Source organism: Aulostomus chinensis, chromosome 19 (genome assembly GCF_037954235.1).
Source record: "Aulostomus chinensis isolate RoL2024-O1b breed Wild chromosome 19, RoL_Achi_v1.0, whole genome shotgun sequence".
NCBI classification, from domain to species: Eukaryota; Metazoa; Chordata; class Actinopteri; order Syngnathiformes; family Aulostomidae; genus Aulostomus; species Aulostomus chinensis.
This window is the reverse complement of record NC_141338.1, coordinates 10,677,559-10,700,848: the sequence shown is the minus strand read 5'-3', so window position 1 is coordinate 10,700,848 and position 23,290 is coordinate 10,677,559. Positions and strand designations below refer to the sequence as shown.

At 42.4% G+C, this 23,290-nt stretch overlaps 1 protein-coding gene across 5 annotated transcripts in view; it reads right to left on the bottom strand.

Annotated features, from left to right (window-relative positions):
* Positions 1-23,290, bottom strand: part of unc5cb (unc-5 netrin receptor Cb) — a 122,683-nt gene that overhangs the window by 14,563 nt on the left and 84,830 nt on the right. For 3 of the 5 annotated variants that reach the window (XM_086187288.1, XM_086187291.1, XM_086187292.1), the window contains exons 4-8: positions 22,712-22,815; positions 9,434-9,614; positions 6,282-6,449; positions 5,868-6,032; positions 2,014-2,070 (exon numbers count right to left, since the gene is read on the bottom strand). In XM_086187288.1, coding sequence (XP_086043414.1) covers positions 2,014-2,070; positions 5,868-6,032; positions 6,282-6,449; positions 9,434-9,614; positions 22,712-22,815 — 675 coding nt within the window. The remainder of the gene's footprint in view (positions 1-2,013; positions 2,071-5,867; positions 6,033-6,281; positions 6,450-9,433; positions 9,615-22,711; positions 22,816-23,290) is intronic. The other 2 variants (XM_086187290.1, XM_086187293.1) reach the window with 2 other exon arrangements.

Here is a 23,290-nt window from a genome sequence, read left to right as displayed (position 1 = left end):
TTGAGATAATTTAAGTATGCAAATGCGTGTGTACCAGTAGATGGCAGCATCAGCTATAGATCTGCGTGGAGCTCATGATGGTGAGTATGTGTGTAAATTGGCCTCATGTGTCTCGGGATACAGATGGCACTCGATTGTGTCTCTTGTGTTCACTTGCACGAAGGAGGATAAATAGGGAGAGCAGAGTGCCTTTGTTGCAAGTATGAGTTGTTTAATATTTATCGGTTTGTGTTTTCCAAAGAAGAGTGAAAATGCCTGGTTTCTGTCTCCTCGGTGAAAGCTCTGCAGGTTTGAAATCTAATCAAACAAGTTGATTGATCCGTAATCATGCTGTCTTAGAATCTCTATTAAAGTTAAATCGGGTCCTCACAGAACAAACGGTGGTTAGAAAAAGTGGAAAGTTGATTAGGTTAAAATCTATGAGACCAAGGGATTTGATGCTTGATTTGCTCAGCAGCCCCCCCCCCCCCCCCTTCCTGAAAAGAAGATGTGTGGCCTGGTCCTCTCTATTCAGCTTGAGACATCACATTAAAGAGGAGTGTCAAGATATATCCTCATACATGTTAGGCCCCTAATCCTTCCTCCAGCACAGACAGCAACAGCGAGCAGTGCAGGGAAGCCAGTGATGAAAGTGAGAAAATGTAATTTCACTCCCTTTGCCAAGCTTCCCTGCAGTTATTTAACATATATCCCCCTCAGTTGAACAATCTTCCATCCAAGCTTTGATGATAAAGGCAGCAACCTGCTAAGTGTACGCATTAAAATGTATCACTTAGATTAATACATCCCTTTGAACATGAGCCATTGTCGGAAAAAGGGAAAAGTACAAGAAATGGAAATGAAAGGGATTATTAAACACATTCTCTGTGAGGATGTCGAGATTTAGAGGGAGAAGGAGATACAAAGAGAGAATATTGAGAAATGTACACTGAGACACACACAGCAGGTTAACAACACTGCCAGACAGCTCCCGAGCTTACAGAGATGTGAAGTGTCAGACTTAAGCTCACGAGGAGCAACAGGGTAAAGGGCAGAGTCACCTCGGAGTTAGTAACATGGAAGCAAGCTGGAAAAGACATATAAGGAGGAACGAATGAGTAGAAATCAAACATCCAGAACTGAGTCTGCACCGACGAAGCAGTGACGCAGGCAGGTGCAGCGGGTTATCTTGGAACCAGAAGGTTCCTGGTTTGATGTGGGGTTAAACAAAGGGCACGCTGACATGTCCTTGAAGTGATACTTCAGCTAAATATCATTGATGGTTCTGCAAGAGACTGAAGCTTAACAACAGCAAAACTATAAAATAACACACGCCTATCATCCAGATGAGTCCAAGTCTTCTCTCTCCAGTTGCAGACTCAATAATGTAAAACACCCTACAACATGAGGCCACGTGAGTCCATGAGTAACATTTGGATGATGATTTGGGAAACTATTTTTGGTGCTTTATCTTCTCTACAATAACAAAATGTTCTTCAAGATATAAAAAAATATGTCCAAACATCTCAATTTCAACGTGCTTTATTCGGGTTAGTTGTGCTGCTACGGCCTACTTCGCAGAAAACATTGTCTAAGTTCAGTTTTAAATGTGAAGATGATGCAGGGATGATGTCACATGGTCTTTCTCCCAATATGCACTTTACTCTCTCACCCCAGATGTGCTCTGAGGTACTGAAATTTGGCACTGAATCACTTCTTGGTGGTACAAAAGGAATACCGTCAATGCCTTTTAGAATACAGAGTTCATTATCCGAACTTGCTACCTGACAGACAACTGGGATGTAACTGCCGGCCATTTACTTAAGTGCAAACATATATTTCCATTATTACAAGTTTTGGTTAGTTTCTTTTTATGTTATAAAACGGAAAAAAAAAAAAGATTTTTCATCAATTATCATTTCTTGCCAACAACCTACCAATGAAGTCCTGAGGATCAGAGACAAACACAGATGTGAGAGTAGATATAGAAATGATGTAGAAAAAAATAAAGATTTAAAAAAAACAATGACTCACATGAATTTTCCAAATCAATCTTGTCTTTTGCCTCAGATGACTTCTGATATAAGGAGCCTTGAAAAGAGGAAAAGGAGGGGGGGAGGGAGGGAGAGTCAGGGAGGGAAAAGGGGGAGGCGGGGGGGGGTTGGAAGGGTTGATGAAAATCAAATTCAAGCCAACAGAAAAAACAAACTCAACACACAAAACAGCAACAAACTCATGAGTAGGAGTGATGATGCAGGGAAGTGATCTTTCTTGATGTGGCCCCTCCTCTCCAGGTAGAGAGTATGGAGATGGATGAGAAAAGCAGGGGGAACGTGGAGGTTCTGTGAGGGAGCGGCGTGATCCATCAACTGGGCTTAGTGCCTCGGCAGCAGCAGGGCTGAAGCTGGCAGGTGAGGGGAACGGAGGGGCTGATAAAGTGTGGGCTCCTACAGAGTCAATAGAAGCAACAGCCTTGCATCTGTCACTGTGGGGGGATGGGAGGGCGAGTGCATGGCATGAAAGAAATGATTATGTTAGGAAAGTAGAAGAAGGAATGGATGAAGGGCAGATTGGGAGGGGGAAAAATAATCCTCAGGAGGGGGAGTTTTAGTTGGCTTTGTTGTGTCCAGTTTATGAGTATTGTATTGAATTCTCTCTAACAGCAAGTAAGAATGCGGGAGAAGATTTGCAGCCAGGAATAGTGCACTAGTACACATAATATTCAGTCTCCCTGGGACATCCATAAACAACTATACAAACAATATAGTCCTTATTGGAGAGGGAGAGAGCTACAAGCAGACAAGTGGACCGACAGCAAAATCAATGGCGTGATAGATGGGGACGGGGTGTACATGTAATCAGGCAACAGGGAGGCTGGGCCAGAGCAGGGGGAGGTGACTGTCTGGGTCAGTCTAACTGATGGCCCGCTTGAACCCATCCTGTAGAGTTTCTACTCAGATTTTACAGTAGGGCCACGAGTAAAAGCATGCTTCAGTGAGGAAACCTTGGGTCCCAGATGGAGAAAGATTTTCTGACAGCAAAGAGCTGGAGAGGAAAGTAGAGGAAATCGATGTTTGTGTTTTAGCAGCAACTTCCTTGAATATGTCGAGGATTTACAACCTGGTGGAAGTGATGTCCTTATTCTAAAGCTACAGTCCTGCACTTTTACATACTGTAAGAATGAATGTTTGTGCAATGCTCATTAATCCAGTTGCTACTGTATCAGGTAATTTGTCTTTTATTTCCCAGTGTGTAGAGTATAAGTCTGATCCGACATTCCTGCTCTGAGTTTATAAACAGATGCACATTCACAGACGCATTCAAGCTAACACAAGGCTAACCAGTTAAAGACTGGTTAGCCTTGTGTTAGCTTGAATGCGTCTGCAGTTTCTAAAGGAGTCATCCTGAAGCAGATGCGGGATGCTCATAACAATTTATTCACAAAAATACAGCCACAACAGAACACACGGTAATCTTCAGTTTACTTTTATTTACTTCCTTCATGAAAGTGCCACCCTGCGTTGGCTGTCATAACTGCAGGAGATAAACCTTTTAGTTGAAATAAACATGGAGCAAACAAAACTCCAACAGCAGTATCATGTTATTAAATGGCTTAAGTAATAGTCACGGCTGGTCTTAGTTGTTAAATAGCAATAAAGCATTCACCCTTGCTAGAGCCTGTGCTCCCTTTCTTCCAGATCAATGTCAAGAAAATGTCATGCCTGCAAGCAGGGTTACCAAAGGCACACCACAGAGGGAGCACACAAAAAAGATACTGAGCCTCAGTGATCTGTGAAAAGTAAACTTGAGTTGGAAAGTTCTGTCTCAACAGAGTGCAACATGTCGAGATCAATTTAACTTATCCAACCGCAAACTCTCTGACAGGCTAAATGCGATAAACAAGCATCAAAGTGAATTATAACACAAGTTTTCCTCTTTCTGACTAAGGCCAGTTGTGTTTCTGCATAGCTACAGTATGAAGATTTCCACCTTTGGATGTATTAAATTTCTTCATCATATTTCTTCCATTTAAATAAATTCAAACAACCAAAATGAGATCATGCTGCAATAGAATCCACAGACATGCCTTCACTAGGATCCGTACCGAGCACTGCAGGGAGCGAGTCAGTGGTCCGGGGTGAGTTCAGATTGCACACAACTTCCATTCCCCATCATATTTGCCATAATGTGAGCTTCTAGATAATGGGTCATTCTCCTAAATGCTGGTGGAAATGGTCGTTAGCATTGACATAAGTGGCTTCACCCTCTTAGCTTCCAAAAAAAATCAATCCCTGAAATGATCCTAAATCTATATCATTATGGCTATATTCTCTGCAAACTGGCCATTAATCTACTGAGAACTAATGCTTCTGAGAGAGGCGTGCAGAGTGGCAGGGAAGTGCCGGCTGGATTGTGCTGCAGAGGGGAATAAAAACACGAGTCGAAGAAATAAGTCTTCTCGTAGACCGCTACCTGATGCTTCTGTATGACCTTGTCCGTAAAGTCAGCTAATGCATTCCTCTGGTGCTCTTGCTACAGGAAATCTCTGCAACACTAATAGGTCCAGTCAGGCTGCAGCTCACGCGGACATCAGTGAGTATTTATTTCAGACGAAGAGATGCAGATCAGCCAGCTGCACCTGAAGATGAATATTAACTGCCAAGGTGATGGGGCTTGTAAATGATAGTACATCCTGTCAACGCCGCGCCACCATGCAGGTAGTAGTTTGCGGCACCACGGTGCAAACAAAAACTCAGATTAGCTGCCACACAATAACAGCCAGCTGTATCAGATTCAAGACATCCAGCGGTCACGCTTCTGTTATATCATTAGTGTCACAATCACCATCTGTAGCGGCTTATACGCACCATGGAGGCACCTGTGACAGCGTGCGGTTCCAACACCTTCAGAGACGTTTATTGGAGGGGAATTTTATTGAACTTGACGCTTGAGATTATTCAGTTACCGTGCAGCTTTCTTCTCCTTTCTCCTATTATACTGAAGAAGAGAATATTTTTTTTCCTCCTCCAGGAGATGAATCGTCATAAACACTCATAACAAAAGAGTCATCATGACTTTAATCTGCGCATGTAAACAAACTATACTGAGTATGTGTGTATTCTAAGAGAGGATGCAGGATTGTTGGCTCCACTTTACTTTTTCACAGCGAGAAGAAAGAAACAGAAAACAATTCACTGCCTCAGGAAAATATTCCGGGTGTACCGCAAACTGGCCCCCCCTTTTTGTTTGTTAGCAACAACCCATTAGAGGAATTGTGATTTATGAAAAGGAAATGCTGGTGAGCTGTTTGCGTACTTTGAAATTGTTGTAGGAGAAAATCATTATGGTACCGCTCACTTTTTTGACGCATGTAATTATCAGTCCAGGAAAAGAAACAAGTCTACACTCGTGCCACTTTGTGGCCTCGTGTTTCCTCTCATCGGTCCTAAGGAATCCAGAGATTTTAAATTAAGCTTGTAATCAGAGCAGCCAGGCAGTTGTGACCCCCCTTGCGTAATTACAATATAATCACTTATTATTATTTTAAATATAACGCTTAGCTTGTGACAAGGATAATTACTTAGAGCTCTTTCCCATGAGGCAGTCCATATTTATATTTCCAGCAGGCCTCACACAGGAAATAATGTGCAGTGGTTTTTGCTTTCATGACACAGCAGCTTTGGTGTATTATGCATGTGCAAATAAAGAAAAACAGAAGACAGACAAAGCTGTTTTAGCACTTTTGAATGACAGAAGTGAAACAGAATGAGAGACGGGTGAGAGATTCATATGGGGAATGTTAACACGGCATGGCGATGAGAGAGCAGAGTGAAACTCTTGGTCAAACACATTTCTTTTGTTGGCAGGAGGATTAGCTACATACTCACTCTGCATGCACAGCCCATCGGTGCAGTTCTTGGACTGGAGCACCATACCCTCACAGTCCTTCCCCCCGTTTTTGGGTGCTGGAGCGCTGCATTCTCTCCTCCTCCAGTGGGTGCACTCTGTCCCACAGGTGGACCACTTACTCCACTCTGTCCATAGGCCATCCACTACCACACAAGGACAGATGAGGGCAGAAAACAAGAAGATGAGGACGATGAGTGGATGAGTGGTCGAGTGGACGGTGACAGCAGAGGATGGGGGGGGGGAGACACACAAACACACACGCGTAAGGGTGGAGGCACAAACAGTGACATGTGCAAGCACAAAACTGTATCACATTTTATACACTAAGTTTTGTGCACAGAAACCCTTTCCCTCCCACTGACCAGCAGGTGTGAGGTCATGTGGCGTCGTACCTGGGCAGAGCGGATTACACGCCAGCTTCTGAATGCCTTGCCCTTCACAGATGGCACCGCCATTGAGCGGTGCTGGGTTGGTGCAGCTACGTGTGCGTTTCTGGTAACCGCGTCCACAGCGACTGTTACACACCGACCACTCTGTCCATGTCGACCATCCTCCGTTTACTGGAATACACAATAACATAGCATGTTAAAACTTAGAGATATTTTAACTCCCCTTTTGGTTTGCAGCCATGCTCAGTTTTTACATGGGATTATCAAACCAAATTGTTTTATTAAAAGGACATAAAACCAAGAAAGGTTGGACATTAAATGTACAAAACATGAAAATTATCATCTATGGTACGGTTGTGTGACATTTAACTTTTTTACAACATTTTACAACTGAGTTTAGCTGATAACTAATTACAAAATTTGCTATTGTCTGATAAAAACAAGTTTATATGATGTTCATATTTTGTACACACTGAAATTTACATGCTGACATCTTAAATTTGTGTATTTTTATTGATTTCCAAAAAATTTGGAAAAGTTCTTTGTGTCCTTGAATAAAAGACATCCAAATGAGACGGATATGTTAAAATAATAAACCGATATCTGCAGATGCCGACATGTCAACATTACTGTGCATCTCTGATTTACAGTATCTGTTTGTTTTTTTATTTCAAAATGCATTGAACACAGTATGACAGAGACAGAATTAATCCCTCACATTAGGATTTAACTACATTTATCTACACATGAACTGCAATCCGTTTGGCATCTCTTTACACTTGTAGCTCTACATAAAATGGGTAAACACATGACTTTTTTTTTTTGTTATTTGACCCTTAAATCTGAGGTCATTACTTTGTCATGCAGCCAGAATGTAAATTCTGGTCAGATTGCAGCATTTTCCATTCACTGATTCCTTCTAATGCCTCCCTTCCCTCTCTCATCCATCTCTGTCAGCGACTAAATCCAGTGCAGAGTGACACCAGGGCTTGTGGCTGAGAACAAGCCCGTGGCATTTGAGATGGCGGAACTGGGCCGCTTGGAGCCTCTCACTGCTTATGAGTGAAGCCCAAAATATTGGACTCTGGGGGGAAAGACGGCCAAAGCCAAAAATTTCTTGACAGTCTGCTGTCTTTCCTCCATGGATTATGGCTCTATCTTGTTTCTGTCTCTCTCTCGCTCATGTGTTTTTTTTCTTTCCTCTTTTGTTCCCAGTGTCCTAGTTGCTGGTTGAGCTGGAAACCACTGGACCAAAACACACTCCCTGTCACTTTTTTATCACTAGTGTCAGACAGATCTACACCTCATCCTTTGGGTTTCCGTTGCTTTGTAGCCTCATTTGAACACACACACACACACACACACGCACACACACACACACACACACAAAGCACAATTGTGTATAAATATGCATGTGTATTCCAGTTCAGAAAAGAGGGATAAAGAGGCAAGGACAGCACAAACAGATGTGGTACTATTTAGCCAGGTAGAGCTGACATCAAAACAGTTGTTGTTTGTTTTTTTTCTTTCCAACATTTAGTCCTGATGGACTGTATTAGTGACAGGAAATCCTTCCAGACTGGAATATGCTGTCTTGGATTTACAAATTTGTGTTTCAACATCATTCTTACGGAGATGTTATTTAGTATTAGCCGTACAAAAGTGATGATAGAAGCTTGACTTTCACTGTACGTACAACTTCTCTTCTTGTAAGTCTTTCTAGAACCAGAGAGGTTGTTATTTTGGTAATTTCCCAGAGATAAATCAACAGTATCGTGTGGAGTCCTATCAAGCTCACCGTGAACTCCGTTGACCTCAGTTAAACGAGCTATCAAGTCGCTAGTTGAAAAACTATGTCTCAAGTTCAAAAGAGCAAACGAGTGTCCTTTCTTCTGTCTCGAGTTGCCTCCAGCACGGTTTGAAGTTGAACATCACAGCCGCTGCGTGCATTAGCAATCGCGTTGAAGTTTTAGAGACGGTGTGTGAGTGCGTGTGAAACCGCAGCAGGGGCTCTTTAACTACGGCTCAGCCACATCAGCACCTCACTCGCAATTCATTCTAATCACAAATCCTATATTCCTTGCACACCTTCACAAAATAAATTAACGTTCCACGTCGTGAGAGGGATTTGCTTTATGCAGAATGACTTTGACATTTGTTTTATTTAGAGTTCAGCTGACTTCTTATAGGAATTCCATACTCTTCTCTCCGCTAGGGACTTATTTACATAATGTGGAATCAAAGAAGATGAAAGTTTACAGGTCAGGAGAGGTGAACAGCAATACTTTCAAAATAATAATATCAAAAGACAATGTGTGATGCCAGAGGCATTGTTTATATTCATTAGCACTATCACGGTTTTCAGAAAAAAAACCTCTGAAAACTCTATACTTTTCCTGCTTTTAATTAAACAACATGCAACTATTTGCCAGTAGTTTGCTGTATCAACTTAAAACTCTTAATATGTCAGTGTTGTGTTGTGCCGCTCGTGTCTGCTGCCCCCAAGCAGACATAAAAATAAAGGTTTCAAATAATTTCGGCTTTTCTCTTTTCTATAAAAGAGTCTTATGAACTTAGAAGCTTATTATCACAAGAGCAATAGCCACAGAGAACAAGAAGGTATTTAAAACCACAGAGTTTGCACTCAAAAGGATGGGATATAATTATTTCTCCTTTTTTTATGTGTGATATGATTTTTTTCAGGTTTTTGAATAGCCTACTTTACTTTAAAAAAAAAAAAAACCTTGAAAAAAAGTGAGGTACAAACTGGATGCATCTCTCGTGTGACTAGAGTCTCAGGGTGATGTCACAGGCACAGACGGACGGCGTTTTCACCTCAATCCCCTCGCTACCCAGCAGTCCAGATTATTTTTTTCTGCACTGTTCAGCCCAAGTTGCTCTTGCATCATAGAAACATTAGGATGCTTTTTTCCCACGGTGAAAGCATGAATTGTCTGGTTCCCTGGTTCATTTTCCAACAGCGTGTGTAATTTCAAGCTGTCGTCATGAATTTAGACAAATTCAGGTTTTTTTAAAACTACAAATGTTATTTAACCAGGAATTTTGTGGGACTTTGTAGCACGGCCTTACATGATGGGTTGTGGTCATTTTCTGACGGATCAGACCTTTCTGATAAATATGAAAAAATTGTTTACCGTAGACAATAACTGTGGCAGTGGTGCTCCGTCTCTTGGCTACGATGTTCTTTGCCACACAGGTGTAGTTGGCGGTGTCTGAGAGGCGGGCCTGTTTGATGATCAGGTTGTGGTCAATGGTGATGTAGAAGTTTCTGTCATCAGCTGGATCAATAACCTCCTCATTCTTTAACCACTCCACCTAAGAAGAAGCGAGAGCATGGAGGAGATTTCAAAAAAGTGACAGACATCGTAAGAGCAGACAAGACACTCGTGAAAGAAAAACTCATCTATGTACAGTATGTCTACACTTCTAGTAGTTTAGTTTAAGTGCTTTTTTTGGTGTTAATCTTGTTAATACCAATAGAAATGGACAACATATTAGGAACACTTCTCAGTGTAGCCCCGTACAGAACCACATATTACAGCCTTCAACACCTCTCAATCTGATTTGATGGAATAAGAATTTGGTGACGTTTTATCCCACTGTTGGTTTAATCTCTGTGTTCCTAGTAATCTGGCGGGTGAGGGCTGTCTCCACCTCTTCTCTCAAATAACAGGGCGTGCCGGCGTAAGTGCACAACTGTTTACGTCTCTGAGGTCTCGCTACAAAAAGTCAATAGCCATCATGCTCTTTTTATTCTCCCCTTAGAACAATGCACTACAATAACAACAGCGTTGTCAGACAGCAGATGAAAGAAAAACTCTCCACAATTCCTGAAGCTGAGTGGCTCTTTGACCTCTCCTTATGAGTTCATTTCTCTAAATGACACTGATATTGAACTCCTGACACTATCACAGAACAGGGGAGCATTTGGAACCTTTATTTGGCTCTAAATCACAAAGATCCCTTTTCTCTTAAAGGGGGTGTAAAGATGTGAAGAGAATAACCCATGCCGCCGCCATTGCTGTCGCCGCCTCAAACTCTTGCAGCCACAAATATTTTCTGGCTCTCTGGTTTTCTTCAAAGAAGCTGTCCAGCGATGCGGAGGCCTGGCGAGCTAACTTCCTGTTCATTGTGGTATCCCATAAGGACAAAGGCCTGATAAGAGATAAGACACCACCAACTAGCAGCGCAGGAAAAGATAAGCAGGATGTTTATAGAAGATCTCTCTCATGAGAGATAAAAAAGTGTGCCAATAACCTGATACGAGTCTTGCCAAGACAAAATGGTCTGCGGGTGCTCTGTTGCTGAATTTCTTACAAACAACATGTGCTGCTGCTGCTGCATAGAGGTACAACACACTGGCCATTGTTGTAAGAGCAGCATCAGAAAAGATGAGACTGATTGTGACACACACTTGCTTCTATGCAACGCCAGTTTCGCTAGAATTCAGCCAGAGATGACAGATAGCACACAGGCAGCATCGCTGAGGATGTCTGCTTGCTCATCCACTGCACCAGAGCCTTAGAAGAGCACGGCTTCAGTTCTTCACAATTATTTCATGTTTAACCTCTTCCAATCCAGCTAAATGCAAAAAACACTTACAGCTCATGAGGCAACCCCCGCTCCCCCCCCCCCCCCCACAAACACACACAAACACACACTTAATATCAGCACTTTCACACCAACTGATGTGAGGATGCTGTGTATTCTCTCCTGATTTTGTGATTATAAGTGTTCCTCAGCGAACATGTATCAGCTAAATCAATCTCTGGGAGCCAGAAAGGGTAGGATTCCCTCAGCAGCCGTCTGAAATTAAACCTCTGTCTCTCCCACACACACACACACACACACACACACACACACACACACACACACACACACACACACACACACACACACACACACACACAATGCAATAAAGTGCAGCAGGATGCAAGTTATGATGCATAGGAGATGCATCACATCTGTCCATCAAGCAGAGATATTGACTTTAGATTTCATTGTCAACAATGGTGCCTCAGTGCTTACTTAAGTAAAGTTTTGGGGATTATGGTGCTGCAGGGAGGATGTATTTCTGTAAGCCATCCCTGAAGGTAATACGTCTGCAGTTTCCCTGCTTACAAACTGACCCCAACATCAGTGTTTTACCAGCCTTTTGTTCTGAATTGTACATGATGTCCCATGTCACATGATAGCCGGTCTCCAGTCTGGTTTGTGTCCCTGGAAGTCACCATCATTCACTCACAAACGTTTGCACAGCTATCCTTGGTAGGACTTTCCAGAGAGTTATACCGACTGCTCTAATTCTAATCCTACACCCGAACAAGTGATGCCTAAACTTGACCTTCCCAAACGTTAAACCTAACCTTACCCAGGAACTCTGAAGTTAGTTCAGAGTTCCTGGGTAAGGTTAGATTTAACGTTTGAGAGTTCAGTCTTTTGTCCTTTTCCTGTGAAGCAGATTAATTCATCTACATTTTAACCAGAAATCTGATGAAAGCAGCGTGATAATTACACAAGTCAATGAAATATTAGTACTATGACAATGCAAGACAGATTGTTATTGTATCCAATTAACCTCGTCCTCTCTTGCATATCTTTGGACTGTGGAAGGAAGCCGGAGTACCCAGAGGGAACATGACAGGGAGAACAAGCAGACTCCACACAGAAAGACTCTGTGCTCCAGGGGCTCCGGGGCTCGAACCCGGAACCTTCTTGCTGTGAGGCGACAGTGCTAACCACTGCACCACCGTGCCACCCTTAGGCTCAGGCATCTTTTTATGAACATGTGAATGTACATAGAACAAAACCTACATAGGCGAAAAAAACAATTACATACAAAAAAAGACATGACTAAGACAAGTTGAGTGTACTTTCATGTTCATGGGAAGAATCTATATCAAAGCATGTCCTTAGCGGTGAATTATAATTTGGCATTTTTGTACTGTGCTCCTGAATTGGCTTCGGTTTAAACGTTATTCTAACTAATCTGTTTTGACATCTGCTGTGGTGGCAGTTAGGCATCTGTCCTGACTTTGGAGCACCAGAGGAATCTAACAGTAACTCACTGACCTGCAGCTTTCACTGTTAGCAATGACAAGCCTCCCAGATGTTGCAACACAGAAAAGACTTTTTACGATGCTCTTCTTTATTATATATGGATACAAATAAGGTAAACAGCTCTGATTATAATAAAGTCTATAACAACTAAATCTGCATAAATTACAAACAACAAGGGCATATCTTCACAAGATGGGGGGGGGGGGGCTACCGTGATAATAGTGCATGCATGGAGGAGAGGAGAGACAAACACTTTCAGTGCTCGCATCACCGTGTGCAGAGTGTGAGGAAGTGAATAGGCTGTTTTTGGAATGGAGATTGACAGCTGATATAAAAGGTGGTTATCCAATTTTGCACCAATCACACAGGCAGCCTCTGAACGTGCCGCGTTCAGATGTCAAGAGCACTTTCATATGGGAGGGTAATTAAAAATTGAACAAAAGAGCTTTTCAGTGCAGATGGAGGGGTGGTGGGGAGACAAGAGTGACGGGGGACAGAGTGTGTTGGAAAATCGTGTCAGAAGTGAGAATGCGAGAGAGCAAAAGTGAGCAACAGTTCAGCCATCACTTATTCCGCACCAGCTATAATTAGGACTCATTAATAAAAGCAGAGATGAAAAGGTAAAGCCAAACTCTACAGCATACTTGAGGAAAGACTTCCAATGATTAAAATACTGCAGAGGACGACGTCGTGGGTAGCACTTGTCCAAGTTTTCTCTCATGCCAAGAGACACATTCACACACACGCATGTAAACACACACACACACACACACACGCATACACACACATACACACACACACACACACACACACATTCGCAGCTCATTAGTGTCTGATTGGCAGTGGAACATCCGTAGAGGTAATTGGCACATTTCTTGTCATTAGCGAAGGGAAATTGCCACATGTCAGCTATCATAAAGAGAGTGAGGCTTCCTGTCTGGTCAGAGCCAGCAAAGTGTGTGTGTGTGAGAGAAAGCGAGAGAGAGAGAGAGAGAGAGTGAAAGAGACAGGGGGAGCGAAACTGAGCAAGAGAGTGAAGGTGCCAGACACAAAAAGAGAGACAGGTACCTAGGCGCAGCGCAAGATGACACATTGGGGGGAAGATACATCATCCCCGAGAGAAAAGCACAGACAAGAAAAAAATAAAGATGTCATAAAGGGAGAAAAGGGTGACTTTGAATTGAGGAGGTGAACTGCAACAAAAAGTGAGAGGTAAACAAAGACAAACACCCAATTGAGAAGAGAGTACATCTCTTTAACACGAGTAAAGACTCAGGCCTATTCATTCTAGAGGAAGGTAATAAAGATGAGTGGAAGAGAGAGATATGTCTGAAGAGGTGTTGTACAGTGCGGGGGAGGTAAATAACGGAGCGACATGTCGGTGTTTGGTAAGCATAGTCACAGAGAGTAGTGTGAGCCCGTCAACCTGGGGCTGTAATGACACTCCAACACACACCAGTCTCACTTAGGGGCCAGAACCTCTGCAATCCTATACACCAACTGGTTGACAAGGCTTCTACCATTTGAATGGCTTTGCAAAAAATAGACAGCCCAATGGAGGGACTGGGTTTCAGTGTACGTCCAGTCCAGGATTTGTTCTTGTGAGTTAAGAATCATTTAGAGAGACTGTACGGAAGCTGGTCATGCACATAGTAGCGTTCTTAACATTGTTATCTCAAGAATAAAAGTTACTCATTATATTATTACTCATCCCACCTAAATGCACCACAGAGCGCCACAGGAAGTCATTCTTACCTGTGGCCATCCAACTCTTTATAACTCCTCCCTCTGAGTGATAAACACATTCTTCAGTGTATCTCATGTCATTACTTAACTGTGCAAGACTTAAACTGTGCAATACTCTTTGTCATAACTACTGTGCTTGTAAATAGTTCATGCTTACTCTTACACTTCATCTTATTTCATATTTCTTAAAGTCTGCACTTTTCTAATTATTATAATTTGTAATTTCTTACTTTATAGTACTTTGAGAGCTTAAAAACTGTAACAACAGAATCTCCCCCCGGGATTAATAAAGTATTCTGATTCGGATTCTGATGAGATTAACTAAGCTTCTTTTCTCATGCTATCGGGTTAATTTATCTCATTATCCTGAGAAAATGAGACAAGATAATTCATCTAGAGATAACAAGATTATCAAGAAATCTCTGTATGCACGTCGGTGTGATTATTTCAGTGGCTGCACATTGTTGGTGCTTTTGAAGTACGGGTGAAGTCTGGTATTGGGGGGGGTCCGGGTTCTCAGGGTCTAGGGCCAGAGATCACAGAGCTTTACAGCTTTTGAGATGACAGACATGAGTCTGGAGAGATTTACGACATCTGTATGTACAGCAGTCAGAGGTCAAAGATGACTGTAGTAGTAATGACATCACTTTATGAGTGAATGTGGTTTTGTGATGTCACCCATGGCCCCGCCCCTCAAACAACAGGCACTAGTTACTTGCCTTGTTATACTGAGAGAACAAAAGGCCATTTTCTCAGCAGACTTCGGAAGATCCCACGAGAATCCTGCTGTGATTTACGACACGGCCTGCAGAGCTAACAATTAATTACGCGATTATCAAAATCACAGTGTCGCCAAGTACAATATCCACAATGCAGAAACTGCAGTTTTTAAATACAATAAAATATGCTGGTAGAAATGAAGGATTGTGGTGCTACAAAGCTGCAGCAGCCTACAAATCATATTCTCCTAACATACAGCATGATGGTTTTTGCTGTACAGTTCCCAGCTGAAGTAACATCTTCATTTTTATACGTGAACAAGTGGAATGTAATTGCAGTATGTCTTTTTTTTTGGCACGCACGTGGCTTTCGCTGGTTCACAGGCATAAAACATCCCAACTTGAACTGGAACATGTGTTTTTTATTTATTTATTTATCTTTTTTTGCCTTTAATAAATTGACAAAGTAATGTCTTAGAGGTGAGTTTCCAGCCTCGAGGTTGAGTGTTTAGTGTTACCTCTCCTAGCGAGCGTCACCCTCAGCAGACCTGGCTGCAGCAGCCATGAGGTCGCTGCTGCTGGGCTGTGCCAGGGTGCCAACACAACACTAATTAGCCAAATATACGGAACAAACTGTATACAATCCACTCCCTTGTTAAGAATCAGTGCAAGGCAAAACCATTCATTACTCATCGCTGTTGTGTCAGAAATAGAATGCGCAGCAGAGTGTGAGGGTGGAAAGGGGTGTGAAGACGAGGAGGAGGAGCGGGGGGGGGTCCAGAGAAACGTGCAAGACTCCGCTACAGAGAAGTCATTATGAGCTCCCCTGCTTCGCCGCATGAGGTTTAACTATCTCTCTGTTGTAATTTATTCACTTCCTCCTTTTCAGAGCATCTATCTGCTTCAGGCTTAAGTGACACACCTGGCGAATGAGTCACAAAATGTTACAAACTGATTATTCAAACATTCACTACAAGACAACGAGCCATATGTGGCGCATCTGCCTGCATAACAAGAATGGAAATGTAAGCTGTATAAATATTAACAAGCCAAAATGCACCAAGGTGTGATGTTTTGAGATGTGACGGGAAAATTGTTTTGTGTGAGTGTGTGCGCATATGTGTGTTGGAATGTCAGGCGTTAGGGAGTAGGAAGGATTTTGAGGTAAGGTAACAGACAGTTGCTACTGTAGGTGTCCATACAGAGGAAGGACTTGAACACTCCTAATGGAAGTAATGACCTTTTCTAGCTAAAGTCTGCCGTAGGAAAAACGCAATTTCAGCTCCAAGGACAGTGAGACACGTCACTGCAGCTGCCACACAACTCTGTTTTATCCTGCAGAGTTGCTGCTTCTTAAAATGAAAAAAAAAAAAAATCACCTGCCAACAAGCTGGGAGAGAATATGGATGCATCGGTTTGTTGTTACAGAGGTGGGCTTAAAAAGTATTTGTTCAAATATGGTTTAGAAATCACAAAGATTTTGATGTTAATGTTGTAGTTAACAGAAAAGATGCACAACTGCTATAATATGTGAAATATTAACCAACAACCAAGTACAGAGCAATTTCTGTGCTACACAAAGCCCTTCTAGAATCTCTCCTGGCCTTCAGAAAAGCTTCCATGCTAACTCCATCGAGGGAAAGGGGTTTTTGTGCTGTGAGGACGTGAGAACTCTATTTCTATGTACAATACCAGAGTAATAACTCAGGAGGATAAGGAAGAAAATGACGAAACCAATTCACAAAGTCAGGGCAAAGAGCTCAAATATGTTCTTATAGTGATATCTGTTTGCCTCTCTCATTACGTCCTATTTGAACACTAAATAAAGCATCATCTCTTACCGGGAATTTCCTACAATTACAGCGTGCCTCGAGGAATTCATATCACTTCATGCACTTTGCTTACCTGTTTATATCGGCGGTAGTATGCACACAGCATTTTTTTGTTGTTTGCCGTTAGGCAGAACATGTTACTATTGATATAACTACTTTTTTTTTTTTTTTTACTCAACTTGTCCTGTGCTATTTTGCTGGAAATGCAATAATAAAACTTGTCGACACACTGAATGGGAGTGGAGTCGTTAGACGGGCTGCGACAGGCCGAGGAAGAAAAGCTAATTGCTACGTAACTGCAAACGACACACTAGTGGCTCTGTCTGTTGTGGAGGCTAATGTGCATTAATGGGTCAATGAAATTCACCGTATCAGTCTTTAAAGGACAGCGAGGGATTTGATCTTCAAGTAATACTACAACAGTTCCCTCTGAATAACAACTAGCATTTTTGCTTGAATTACACATTCCCAACCTTGAGGTTTTGGAAGACAGAGATGACAGGAAGTTGGCCTTGTAGCTAATACAGTACTTGAAGTAGCTGCTTGGTTTTTGCTTCACTGTTTCAAATTGTGACGGATTCCAGGGTCTGTCCTGTTAAACATATTCTGTATTTATCTAGTGGTGCGATGCCTTCTGGTCCTGGATCTTACGTGTAAATGTTTGCTCAGGCCTCAGTCCAGTAGAAAGGCAGTGACTTCCTGAAGACACCAGAGGTCATAATTCATGGGCTTTTAGAGTAAATCACAGCACTCGCACTGACAACTGCCATGACTGACAGGTGATTACCTGAAGGGCAATCTGTGGTCGCTTGCCACAGGGATTTGGCCTGGCCTCCTGACACCTTCTCTCCCACGGGTAGCCTTAATGAACACACGCTTCCTGTTTCACGGGGCTCCCAAGTGTTCCAGGCTCTGTCTTTAACTCAACTATGTACACCATTTTGACTGGGAGGAAGAAATCCGCTGTTTCCAGACAAGGTGACCCGACTTGCAGTTGTTTGTGTAAGGGGGGGGAGGGGGGGGGGGGGGCTGGGCTGCTATGATCACTGACATTTGAAGGGTTTGATGCATGGAAAGGGGGAATCCTGGCTTTCTGCACTCTGCTGTAAAGAGGCTGAAGCTTGTATAAGGCAGCATTTGATTCTGAGATTCAATGTTAGGACATTTACTCAAGGAACCTTAACTTTTGGATGTTTCTCGGCCACGGGGGGGGGGGGTTCTCATTTATGAGGCATGACTGATTTATACTCTCTGTTTGGCAGTGTAACTGGTTAAGATGGGCTGTGGTGTGGCAAAAAAAACGGTAGCAATAATAATTTAACAAACAATAAAGTGGGATCTTCATTTTCAATGGGCCCAGGCTGGTAACAACTATGAATAGGTGGGCCTTGATGTAGAAAAGATTTGCAAGTCTTACGCTGGCTTCAGAAAAATCTACCGACTTTACTCTGGATTTACAGAACTACAGTTGAGGGACAAATTACAGGAAAAACCAGAATAAATCTGAATGAATGCAGATGCAGAACAGAAGGGTGACTGAATGGTCTGATGAAATGATACGGATCATAAGCTATGACTAGATCTCAACTGAATTGAAGAGAATAAGGGCCAACGTGTTGGACAGCACTCAAAACCACCACCATCAAAACATAGGAGTATAATAAGTTCCAGGGGATTGACAGCACACTTCATTTTCTACTTCATCATCCGCCTGTACGCGTCCAACTGTTGAATTCAACTGCACCTGCTTTCTGTTATAAATTCATTATCGTTTCTCACTTCTCTGGGTGAGACAGTGTGACGTAAAGACCTTTTCTTCTCAGAAAAGCCAATGGACTTAATCATGGCAGCGTGGGCCCCCTTCCCTGCCGAGCGTCAATGACTCGTTACCCATGATAACACGGCAGGACCCCAGCCGACTGAAGAGATGCCTGAATAAAAATCCTGCTTCCATGGAAACAAGCTCAGCAGCTCACAGTGCTGCATCACCTCTGAACTCTTGTTTTTCTCTCAGCGCTGTGACAAGTGCTCTGAGGTAGAGATGGCAGGCATGGGAGAAGAAAGGAGGAAGGAACAATAAAGCTGCATTCTTTGACGAGGGAGATTTAAGCCCATTTTATGAGCCTGCCAAATATTATTGACTATGAAAAGAGCGAACCATTACTTGTGTAGCGGCCCTTTGGATTTTAATGGAAGATCCCCGTGGAGGAACTCAAAGGGACGGCTCCGAGTCCTTCATCTTCATCTTCATCTTTATTACTCCATCTAAGGGCAGCACTCAGCAAGAAATCCCACAAAACACAGAAACAGTGCAGATGGCTTTGCTGCCAAATCACCTCCTCCTCCTTCTTCCTAGAATAACCTCAACAGTTACAATTTCCCTCTGCTCTTGATTAAGTATATATCAAATATTCATGGATATGGGAATGTGTAACAATGGCTTTAGGAAGCCTGCTGAGTGTCTGGTTTGTGAAGGTTTTCAGACCGTACATGAAATTCAGAGGACTGAACTTTTATGCAATTTCAGAAACCTCACTTGCAGTATTTTAGTCGTCCCAAGGCCAAAGTTCCATTGGTAATGGTCGCACAGAGAGCCAAAATAAATGTCTGCTGCTTGTTTTCTTTGTGTGTGTGTGTGTGTGTGTGTGTGTGTGTGTAAGAGAGAGGGTGACTACACACCCTGTTCCACATCGTTCGGTAAATCAGAAAAATCACTGAATGAACCATCAAAACGACTTTAAAGGTTGGAATTCATCCCTCTCAATTATGAGATCAAATGAGACAATGGGAAATGTAACAACAATGTTTAGTTTTCAAGGCAATAGTCCCGGCCACAAGTTGACCAAAAAAAATAAAAATTTAAAAAAAAGACACAAAACCATTCGACTTGAATCACAGGATGTTATTAATGCGATAAACCAAAATGACGTGATGTAATGTAAATCCTTCAAGAGTGGGACCTGATACTGGAGGCAATCAAATGACATCACTTAGTTATCAGGCATCGGAATGAATATTGCCTGCCTTTATGTGACGTGGGCGTCATTGCTGTGTGGATAGTTTGTCGGCCAGCTATATTTGGAAGTAGAATCTCAAAAGGAACCCTTTTGAAAACTGCTTACACAATGTTTGTTATTTCGAAAAGGACAATTGTAGCTTATCTCAACAAGCTGTTGCTTCATATTTCACGCTCCAAATCAACAGGGGGCAGCACTGTGAATGTAACAATGGTGAGAAATGCTAAATGCTACCAAGTAGATAGCTAACAAGTGATGTAGTTCTCATCTAACCTCCTGAAATACATTAAAAAACTTAGTAGAATAAAATTTAACATCACTTTCTTTTCTATCTCGTCAGTGTTGTAGTAACCTTCAACAAGAAGATGGAGTTTACAAGCTGTGATGAACTTCTCATTCTTCTAGATTGACGCAAGGTTTCATTCCATTGGAAGGAGAAAGCATAAATCTCCTCCTTTCTTTCTTTTCTATTAAATCTTCCATATAATCAGGGATGAACCCTGTTGGGCCAGTTGATTTGTTGCAATCACTCTGTTCGCTATATAGTCTAGATGAAAAGCCTTTCAGTGCTAAGTGAAGCTGATGGCAGTCATCATGTGTGAGTGGCTGCATCCAGGCTTGGGAATATCCTTGAACACCAATGTGAAAATGCAGTTTTATGACCAAACAGAGCATGCACAGTCAGCACAGTATCCAGCTTGTCCTTATTTTGTGTGAAAGAGAAGATTTGAAGCCTTGTCACGAAGGGCAGAATGTCCGTCTCATACAGTCCACATGACTTAACAAAAGCGTTCTAAGTGTTTGGGTTTAATGGCTCAGCCACAGCCGGCCATCGTGCCAGGCTCTCCCTCGCAGGGTCCAGGCCTGTAAAGGAACCACATAGTCAACTGACAGCCCACTGGAGGCCTGACAACAACCCACTGGATCCAACCTCGGCAAACCTCAACAGCTCTCCTCCTTCTGCCTGCAGCCTCTTTCATCTCTACATTTTGTTTTTGTCTTGGAGCGAGTGAAATATGACAGATCTTTCCTTCACAATGTCTGCTACAAATTTCTGCAGATCCATATGTAACCACAGACTTAGCACATCTGCTCTTTCTGAAGAAACCTCTATGGCTGGCTTGTGTGAGAAAATGCCTGACAAACACAGATGAAATAACAGTATTCAGTTGTGCCCTTTTCCCCCCCACTGACGCAGCTGTGTTTGAGTTCAGAGAAGAAAAAAGAGGACGAGAAATACTTTCTGGAGTGGAACTGCTGTCTTTCTTGAGCCATGAGGTAAGTGTAAGTAATTAAAGAAGCTGAAAATGTGCCTCTGTACACACAAACAAAAGTCACTGTTCTTCGTGTGCAGAAAACGATGCACGCATGGAGAATTTTTAAATAACGGCCCTGTTTCCATTTAACTGTCAAGTGAATTTTGGCAAAATTTTGACGTGTCACAGAAAAGGAAATGCGAATTAGGCACATTTGTAGTTTGAAGTGAATGGATGAAGCCATGCAAGGCACATTTTCATCAGAAGATGGCAGTATGGGCAACATCACACACAGCTGTAACAACCAGCAGAAGAAGAAAAAGTCCTTTTGGCAGTTGGTGATATAACTGTGATATAAAGAAATCCTAAATGAAATAATGATAATATTTGTACCATGTAAGCTAGTTTTGGCATGTTGAATGCTGTCCAGCAATGAAGACAAGGTTTGGGAATATTCAGGAAAGACACCAGAAGCAGAAGCAGCTTGTCCAGTTACAGCTTCACTGCATCGGTACTAATTTGAAAAATCCATCTCTCATTTTGCACATGTTTACAAACAGCTAGCAAGCTAGCACTAACCCTTTTTGCAAAACTAAAGGAGCCATTTCCATCAACCTTTTCTAAAGTCATATTTGAAAGACAGCTAAGGTTTGTTTTTTTTTTAAAAATCCAGAACACCTAAATCACGTAAATGTCGTATCCTGAATCCTGGATTCTTGTTCCCAGTACACTGAAGCAGTGCTGCCCCAACTTCCACCACTTCAAGCAAGTCGCCACCTTTATTGTACGTTTAAGTTACAACAGCAACCAAATATCTCAGGAAGCGAGTGTTTGTGCCACTCTTCAATCCCTGCATTGAGGATTGACAGAGAGAGTGAGGGGAATCTGAACAAGAACCAACACTATATGGCTGTTACCGCAACTCTATCAGACTGAAGCCTGGATGTGTAATGATAGTCTGCAGAGTGCAGTCCCAAACTTTCGTCCATTTAGCCTGTCAGCACTTTCAGCATGGATAAATGCTGTGCAGTTCCACTCACTTAACTCAGCTTTTCCAGGTCAATCACAAGCCTTGACAGAGTTCAGTCCCTACACACCCCCAAACTAAAAAAAAAAAAACCCAAAAAAACCCCACACCATCAAACTACCCTTTCATCCTCTATTTATGTTTCTACAATCTCGACTGAGCCTTTTCAAATGCAGCTTTAACAGTGTTCTACTGTAGGGTGGGGAGGAAGTAGAGCAGGGAGGAGATATTGGCTCAGCCAAAGTAACACAAACACACAACTGGTTTTATCCAAACCCCCCCACCACCACCACCCCCACCACCACCACCACCACCAACACACCAGATAATTACAGTTTTCTTTCCTCCGAGCAAATGTCAGTGACTGGATGATATTTAGGAAATAGCCAAACAGCTGAAACAGCTCAGAAAGTGGTGGAAAATGTCCTTATCTGTCCACTGGACTGTGCCAGATGTTATTGCATTACAACTTGAGAATGGAACCTAGTCAGGCTAATCCACTGACTCGCGTTACCAAAAACAACCCCACAACAGTTAAATAAAACAATGATGCAAGAATTTATGGTGACATTTTGGCTGCCCCCAAAAAGTCACTAAAACAGTCCATATAAAGACAAAACAACCATTTTATGGAGCTTTTAGCCATGTTTCTCATGAACAAATCCAATTTATAGCTGTGTAGTGAAATGTGAACCCAGCAAATATATAATAAGTAAAGCGTGTATTCGCGCAGTCGGTTGATTTTTGAACCTTACCTCAGCAACTGGGATGCCTTCAGGTGGACGACATTGGAGCAGTACTTCCTGTTCCAGCGACACTTCCTTCCCGAGAGGTTCCTGGTCAAACGTCTTCCTCAAGTCTACAATGAAAAATGAAAAGGCGGAAGATATTTATTTTCTGTTATATCCACAGCATAATGTAGAGATGTGAGGCGATGCTTTGGAGAGAGCTCTGTCAGTTCAAATGCTGAATTACTCAGCAAGTGAAAGCTGAAGTCACACACAACAATATGTATTTGAAGGTCTTGGGACAGTGACTCAGATTTATACTTTCTATCTCTCCCCTCACTTTCAGCACACAGATAAATTGCCTGATGGAAGAAAGATAGGGAGAAGGAGATCACTTGCCCTACAATGAAAAACCAATATTTTTGCGGTGTGAGCGCTCTGATGGGGTATAGTGCAGGGCAGGGATAGTGCAGCTGACAGGGCAGGATTGCTGAAGGTGTCATGCTACACTGGAACCCGAAGCCCATTAGACATATATCATCACCTGCTGCACAGTCTGAGACAGGAACAGTGGGCATCAAACACTACAACAGGAAGAAAGCAAGG